We start from the raw sequence: 8,934 nt of genomic DNA on the forward strand, positions 1-8,934 counted from the left end.
TCACTATTTGAAATAATGCAACAGAAATCCAAACATCATCTATCACCCCATTCATGATTTCTCTGAAGTTGTGAAAAATTGTGAGGCGTGCATTTGTTGCCAAAAAGATACCCTTAGTTAGTTAACTAACATAGCCAAAGGCAAGACTGTGGCAGTTCTTACCTAAGGATTAATGCAGCCATATCTCCCACATTTTCCTTTCACTCTGTTTGAACTCAAAATGATTTCCTTACGTCCAGGACAGGAGGGAGTGCCAGGATCAGAGCAGGGAGTCAATTTGACATCTTCTATGACTCTATCACCACATTCATAAATTTTTGTGGAAACGACAACGGTACACATGCTGAGAAAGATTGTAAGTAACAGTATTCCAAAATAATTAGAGGCTGAATCCTACGCGGAAGTGATGAAGCCGAGGAAAGGATGTTCGAAAAAATCTTAGTGTGAGGTTAGAAAACATCCAATACAACTTGTAGTGAGCGAGTTGTGGTCGTTTGAGACGTTTCTTTGCCATGTTTATATAGGTTGGTACTAGGCCTAAGAGGTTTTGATTTTGGATTCTCAATAAACCGGGAACAGCACACGGCCTGTGCTGCCTAGAGCCTGCATGGCTTGTGCAGTTCGACTTTGAATTGCGATTTGATCAGCACCCCTGGTCGCTGCATACAATCCCGAGCATTTTGGAAATATAAGGAAGCTACTTGAACAAATCCAAAAGGGAGAGAGATGTTACACGTTTCATCTGCTGCTGTTGCCTGATGATCCCTCCCTGTTGAATATATGGTGTCCACAGCCACATATATCAACAGCCCCATGACTACAAATGAAGATGGTGATAAGAGCAGCGAACAGTGATGGTTTGTGTAATAACCTTTCCGGTTGTGCTGGAATTTCTTCGCATTCGCAGCATGTTGCACGACGAATGAGCGGCTGGGAGATAACTATGGCTGTTTACGAACTACAATCGGGCGGAAAATTATTGATTTGAAGTTCCAGGAAGATGTTTGCTCCCAGGTTGGGTGATCTACTTGCATTGCCCCAATCTTCCATTGGATGTCACCCGTAAGTTGCCGCAAAACCCCCCTTTCGGTCATCCACGTTGAGCGCTGGTAGAGTGCCAAATAGTAATCGGTCCGTCATTCTGTGGCTAAAAAGGCAAACTTTACATTATCCTACATCTTCTGCAGCAGACCCAGGTCACATGGTTTCGTTATAACCTCCTCCTGAGCCCCGCGTTCAGGTAAATTTTTTTGTAGAGCCTCCTTGCAGCACAAACAGCACACTTCCCTCCAGTTCATTCCACAATCGGGGTGACAAGAGGCGCCATGTGACAGACGGCGTGGGGTGGGATTAAGCGAAAGATTCGTAGATATATTAAACATTCACATTCTAGGGAACTAAGCTGTGAAAAAGAGCACTCATCTTTCAAGCTGGGTTCCCCTCACCGGTAGCTACCAGATGTTGTTGCATCCAAACATGCTGACTCCATTTCCTAGTCGTAGGGAAATCTCCCAGTGCGTTGAGAAGCAAAAGATTGCTGAACAAACCTGCCCAGTCTCTAAGCATCATTGGAATCAGACTTCTCTCACTAAAATCTCATCCTCTCTATACAAACCTCCTTATTAGAAAATGTAGTGGATTCAACTTCCACTGGTCTTTCTAGCACTCTTTTACCAAAAATTTCTATCTCAATCATATTCTCACCACTCAGACTGTATCATCAAGGCTCAACACTTGTTAATTTTTTTTTAATTATTCTAATATCTACACTCTTAGGAACTACATTCTGTAATATTTAATAGCTAATACAATTTCTATTCATGGTTGTTGAGAAATTCATTGAACTAGTAGAAAGAGTGATTTGTAGTTGAGATGCAATGCTCATCAAATGGTGGAATACATTACAATAAAGAAATTGCTAGCTGAATTTTTACACTTTATTTCTATAAAGTTTCTTTATTTTGATTTTAAATTGTTAGCATTCTAATGTGTCAAAAAAAGTAGATTGGTAAATATTGTATTTTGATATGCTGCCAAGTTGAGAATTATACCACAACTGAAAAACTATCTTCTTGCATTATGTCTCATTGCATCATGTTCATTATTTGAGAATCATTTATGATTTCAAAAAAAAAAAAAAAAACCCATCTCTAAATAAAGATATGAAAAGCATAAAACAGTTAATCAAAAGGAGAAATGTTTAAACTTGTCATAACCTACTAGCACTCATACGTTGAATCACCAAATGTTGACCTATGAGGGAAAAAAGCCATTTGTAAGTTCATGAAAACATGTCCTCTGCCCTCCTCCGCCTACCTCCTCGACCTTGAAGCTTATCAGAAAAGAGTTCTTTGCCCTCGTTGCTGCTGTATTTCGAAGGAAATAACTCCCTCACCGACGCTGCACCTTTGATAGAGACTCCTTTCGAGGCTCCACGAATAGATATCCCCTGAGTCTCTGAGGCAGAACCACGAATTTTGATTCCATTGTTGCCCGTTTTCTCTGGGAACAATTCGACTTGGCCTTTTGACCTGTCGGTTGCCACACCACCGCCCGCATCACTACTCACCAATGGAATTGCCATGTGATTGGAGAACAATTCCGCGGTTTCGTCCGCAGCGTCGAATGCATCAGAACGCCGGTGATTGCTTGTGGAAGTTTTATTTGGGAAAAATCCCTTCTTGAGATAACTAGATGACGTTTTATTCGGAAATAGCTCTCGGGGTCCAGAGCTGTCGTCGCTATTGACATATTCATGATCCCGGGAGAAAAGATCCCTGTTTCGACTGTTTATTGGGGATCGTTCTCGGAAGGGTCTACGAATTCGCTCCAGGCTATCCACTATAGGGTCCTCTTGATCGAATTCCACTCTAGGCGGAGAAGCGCTTCGATCTCGAAGACGCCCTTTGGGGCCATGCCCGTCATCGGGGAAAAGTTCGTGGCCAGCGCGTCTGTTCTGTCTTGCTCTCCCCTTCCCACCGCCATTTGATCCCGTTTCAGGTGAGCCACTTCTTCTGCGACCTCTTCCCCCGTCGTCATCGTACATGCTAACGTCGAAAAATTCATCGTTTGCACGGTCCCTTCTCCGTCTATGTTCCCTGTCATCGAAATGCCTTCTTGAGTAGTCGCTGTCGCTGTCATCCCGTCGACCGCCGCGCCACCTGTCAGCGAACTCTTTCCTCATGCGCTCTCGTGGGTCATGCTCCGGATGCATAAGGTAGAAGCGGCTACATTCATGCGCACGCTGCCTTTTTCGATCTGACTTCACTGCTGACCGTACTTGGAGCACCGATTCCGGATGTGTTGATAGGGATTTCGCTGTTCGGAGCCGTAGTGAAGGTAGTGGTGACGTATCTTCTTCAATGCTTTGTTGTGAAAATATCGCCAGGGCCTGGAGGCCGATTTCAGTCGAGCTGTACACGAAATTCGCAGATGTGTCATCGATCCATTCTAGCCGGACGGGTTCTTCCACAGTGAAATGCTCATTTGCGTAGCGCTTAAGATCATCCGTGGTCAACTCATCAACCCCCCTAATATGGACCTTCTCAAACTGGGGTTCCTCATTAAGGTGAGAGCTCGCCGCTGCCTCTTCCACCGAGGGTGTCGCCATAATCTCCTGTTGTAGCAAAGTGCATTAGAAACTTGTAGTGAAAACAAAGCCATAGTCGCTGATGTACTGACTGGCTCAAGATGCTCTGGTTCGGGCAAGGGACCTAGGTCAAGGTCCATATCAATATCCATTGATGTATCCATTGCGCTGAGAGCATGTGCTGTGTCATTGGAGGGCTGTGGCTGGAAGTGAGCAGCCGCCTCCATAGTGACAGCGGTAGCAGAGTTGTCAAATTAAAAAAAAAATTAACCCGGCTGTCGCAAGATAGCAACGGATGGCAATCACATGGAAAGAATGGTAAAGGTAAAGAGCAAGCGTCCTGGTGGTAGTGATTTTGTATCGCGGATTCAGTTAGTTTCCAACCTTCGTTCGAAGCCGAAGCTTTTTTGGCCCTGGAACTCCGCGCCCCAAACAGGCTAGCGTGAATTCGGGATCTTACACATCATACTTCAAACCTTTGGAATGGTTTGCAACGATCGTTTTAAATCTATATCAAAACTCAATTAAATCAGATATATATCTAGGATATAGATAGAACGATGCCAAACCCACCGAGATAATTTAAACTCCGCCACCGCGAGGCTTGTTCTGACGAAGATCTACTCTATTCTGATGGTCTTTGTTTGGCGTCCATCAGCTAGAGATGCTCTCTATAGCAAGCAAGCCAGCAGCACTACCAAAATAAATGTGATCAGAATTTCAAAATGCAGAAGAAGGACTATGTTTTTTTTTTTTTTTGCCTTTTATCGTCTTTATTGTCCATGCGGTGACGACGGGGGGGAGCTACTTCTGAATCGTTTTGTCCACATAACCCTCCACCAGACAAAGCACGCTTTCAAAATATCATCATGTAATATTTATCTTTTGGATAAATCAGCTCTCGAGACTAAAAACTCCTGCCACCCATTAGTCTCTCATCGTTAACTGTACGATGTGGAGGTGGAAGGAGTTGGACGCCAACATATTAATCTGGCTATCAGCTATCCCGCACCGAGTCTGACGGTGGATGGTAGTACCTAATAACACTGGTTCCCACAGCGAAACATCGACGTTTAATTCCAAGTTTCCAATTGACATTGGCAAGAAACCGGGTTTCGTTAGGCGTGCCACATTTCTCGAATGTCGTGCTCATGGATGTGCAGCTGAAATGGCTCGAAATGGAAGATTAGCAGGTATGTCATTGGATGTTCCTCATTGAAATTTTGGAGCGGTGATATACCTCCTCTGTGAATTCGTTAAGAGGTTGCGCAGCGGAAACAGTTACGGGGAGGCCTATTCCCATGCGCCTGCGATACAACGATATGATAAAGTACAGAGAGTGCATAAAATGTAGGTGCTGAAACTATTATGTGAACTCTTGTACAGTTTTTGGAGAGTCTAGCTTTTTGCCTGGGTAGTTAATCTGTCCTTGGGAGGCACTACCACACAATTACCGAAAATTGCCAGTCCAGAGCCTTGTTTTACAAAACTCAGGTCTTCTACTCGATCCCTTCGGTAGGGAGGGGGAGGGAAAGAGAGGCACGGTGCTGACATGGGTTTTCTTCCTGGAGTCCAAGAATCAAGTTTAAACTTCATTACCCGAAATAACACTCCTCCGAAAAACGGGATACACTTGAAATAAGCTGGTTTCCAAGTTTCCCCGAGGATCAATGCAATTTTATTGCTGGCGAGCAATGTTCTTCAGAGAGGAATCCGGCACGTAAAGAAACGAATTGTTGACTCCTGCCCGCTATGTGAGCGATCATCAATGAGATCGGATATGTTCACACAATCGTGTTTGTCTATAACATGGGCGTAACAATCGTATTGCTGGCTGAGAATAAGCCCAGTTTTACCCTGCCTCATTGTCGTAAATTTATGCCCAACCTGTGAATCTGGACAAGGCGGTTACCGTAATGGCTGACACTCATACGACAACATTGCTCAAGCCCTCCCCTCTGCAGAAAATATGCACATGACTGAGCGAGAGCCATGGTTTTGCTTCTGGTTCGACGTGGGTCGCCTGGTGCCTCATGGTACCTTTCGCACCTCACCTTGTACAGGCGAATCACATATTGCTGATACCTGCAAAACGATCTGCCATCAACCTCTTTTCTCTCTCATTTGGCTCAGTTGTACCGGAAATGGATAGATAGGCGATGCGAGCATTAAGCTTATCCCTTGAATATAGAGATGCAAGGCAAACAGTACCCAAAGCTGGATATATGCAAAGTTAAAAAGTCCAAAGTGACGTTGAAATAAAGGCAGGGAGAATTATCCTCAAAAACTTCCAAGGCCGAGAATAACCGCCAAGGATGTTGTACGACAATAATGACCGAAATCCATAAGCCCGAGGCTTGACGCCCATTTGTAAAGAGTCAGAGAGCGATTCAAACAGCAGCATTCACATTTCTGGCTCATTTCCCCTTCCCAGCCGACTTTCCGACTTTTAGCTGATAAACTAGGGTCCTGTTCAGAATAACTCAAGGATTTTTCCGCAGCGAGTGAAAGTGTGCATTTGCACGCTATTGGCAGTTTTCTACTTAGGCGAGATAGGGGGAGGGAGTCCTCTGCAGCAACCCGAAAACGAATGCCATACATCGTAACAAGATGTCCTGTATTCCATACAGTCCAAGTCAACAGTAGAACTCCTTGGTTATGAACAAGGCCACACCACACACGGCCATCAGCGCCTGGTGTGAATGACGCTTATCAATGAAGGGCTAGAAACAGAGATGTTGAGAGAGTGGGTATCCACGTATCGTAGTGTAGGTACGATACAAAAATGAAAATTGAAACACGTAGATAAGATCGTCTTTTAAGACTGATTATCTGGAATGTTATCTGGTAACATTCCAATTCGGTTAGCGAGATTCGGTGCTGGGTTTATAACAATGAAGCAGCGGAAAAATACATAGCCGACAAGCCGACACCGGAAAGTAGATATTAAGCTGTTTGAATAGGGGAAAACCTTCCATTAATTAAAGGCAGATTTGGGCTAGGGATAAAACTTAAAAACTGATAGCCTTTCGATAAACCTGGGCTCGAAACCACTGGATGGGATCTCCTATCCCATTCAAACGGATACACTTGGTCCCAACATCCGTGACATCGGTTAGTGATCGCGAATTTTACATGGAAAAACGTGTTAAAAATCCCAGCGAACAAAAGCTGGCTGCGGGCGGGAGGCAATAGTACCAATAAGAAAACAACAGGGTTCATTCGTTTCTTTCCGCTAATTGAGCACCCGAAAAGCGATAGTGTCTGCAAGCCACCCGAAAGAGCGGTTGTCGTTTCGTATTATCCAGCTCCATGACAATGGAACGGACAACTGGGTCCGAGTACCAGGTTAAGAAGAAATTTTCTTAACGGTGGAATTGTTGCCATTGGGTCTGACGGTAAAAGCTCCTCTAGGACCTTGATACTACCTGAGTATCAGCATGAAAAAAATATAATAGGTTCAGAATAACATAACCTATTGAGATCATCGAGCGGCGGCCGGAGATCATCGAGCCCGACCCACGGGACAATGGGAGCAATAACAGCCGTTTCTATTGTTCCCCAGAGAGATGCATTTCTGCCGCCGCAAATGGGAATTGCGCATTGACAAACGGCAAAATAGCCGTGAGCGACCTTTACGTTTTATTTCTCTTAGTAATGGGCACTGATATCTGCAAAATAGCGGCTCCGTATTGGTAACGGATATGTATTTAGGTGAACAAATGATTGGAATGGAGAATAAACAAATGGTGGCTGAATTGTTAGGTTTGCTTTTTCTAATTTTTTTGAAGCTGGGGAGGGGGTTCTTCTCAATAATGGTTTCACGTCCTCCGGAAAGCAAACCTTGAATAGAGCTGGCTTCTGGACTCATTTTCCAACCAGTGACCCTCGCCGTTGAGGAGGATATGTAAGGAACATCAACAGCTATCCTGATTGGGCGTAAATGTCAATATCCCTCTCGAGTATTGCCAACGTGCCATGAACTGCACTTCGTAATATTACTTCCTGGTTGCTCTGCAGAGTGTGCATTGGGGGAGGGAGGAAATCTGGGAACAATGCAAACCTTGAAAGCCCCAACAGGAAAAGCAGTTCGTCTGGAAGAGCCAAGATCACGAGGTGCGGAGCCGCCATCCATTTCAATTCTTGACCGGACAAGAGCGTTGACCCGTTTGGTCCCAGAACCAGGGTTTTCAAGCCACCACACCATCCGTTGCTTTTGGCGCCTAAGGTTTCTTTTGTTCCCTTGGGATGATGATATTTTTTAGGGCGATTCAATTGGCGGGGTAAACCCGACCAACAAAGGATGAAGATCATAAACTCGATGGATTTTATGAATGGGGGGGGGGGGGGGGAGGACATAGCACTCTAACCGCCCGTTCGGTCTTTGCCTCCAATGGATCCCTCCAGCCCAAGATTCAATCGGAATGCCATAAACCCGTTGCTGTGTACTGCGTACATGTATGATTGTTTGGTTTCGAAACGTCTCAGCCCGTGGCTGTTGAATAATATGATTCGCCAAATAATACTTGAATGGGGGGACAAAGAAGGCGAAGTCGAACTTCCTAATTGAGGATTGACCATTGCTGAATGATGAAACCCCACCTACGTCATGCATGGAAGGGCAGGTAACAAAGGAAACATGGGCAGTCTTCGAAGGTGAGATGTATCTCGTGAATCGTCGCCTAGATACTGCAGTGCAGAGGCATTACCTATAGTTGTTCAACGTTGCCTGTTTGTCAGCTAGGCGTGGCACTGTTACACGCCATCCCAAAGGGGTATTTCGATAGGAGGTTTCTGTATCTCCGGGCAAACCCATGCAAATGCCAAACAGAGATATACAACCGCTCTACTATACGTTGCACGCACACAGCTCTGAGTCTTCTGCCACGGGATGCAGGCTCCATCTTCTACCTAGGTACGTACGTTCCTAATGACAGCACAGCGAGTCAACGACAGGTTCCCACAGCAGTTGCGCAGTTGCGCAGTGGTTACGCAGTAGTCATGTAGCGGGCAACTCGAAATCCAACGTCCAAATTAAGTTGCGCTAGTCCACACCTTAATTCTACCCCCAGAATTCTAGGCCAATCAGAGCGTTCGGCTTACTTCAACTAACCCAGTAAGATCTACGTCGCAAACCCTACTGCCTTGTGGATATATCAAACTAGAAAACGTCCAACCTAACAAAAACTTACTCCGTGATAATAAATGCAGGAGGGGGGAGGGGGGAGGGTGGATGGATGGATAATTTTTTTATTTTTATTTTTATTTTTAATTTTTAGCTGTTTAAACAGACAGCAAAGTCTTGCCAAGCAAGCCCATTATCCTTCACAAAACGTGGCATCGTT

The 8,934-nt window shown here is 44.9% G+C and overlaps 1 protein-coding gene across 1 annotated transcript; it reads right to left on the minus strand.

Annotated features, from left to right (window-relative positions):
* Nucleotides 1–2,281: 2,281 nt before the first annotated feature.
* PADG_07795 (uncharacterized protein) lies at nucleotides 2,282–3,816 on the minus strand (the record flags this gene model as incomplete). Its single annotated transcript, XM_010764741.1, has 2 exons — nucleotides 2,282–3,616; nucleotides 3,682–3,816. The coding sequence occupies 2 exons, from the start codon at nucleotides 3,814–3,816 to the stop codon at nucleotides 2,282–2,284; spliced, it is 1,470 nt and encodes a 489-aa protein (XP_010763043.1).
* Between the last annotated feature and the right edge of the window lie 5,118 nt (nucleotides 3,817–8,934).

This window comes from Paracoccidioides brasiliensis (assembly GCF_000150735.1).
Source record: "Paracoccidioides brasiliensis Pb18 unplaced genomic scaffold supercont2.12, whole genome shotgun sequence".
NCBI lineage: Eukaryota > Fungi > Ascomycota > Eurotiomycetes > Onygenales > Ajellomycetaceae > Paracoccidioides > Paracoccidioides brasiliensis.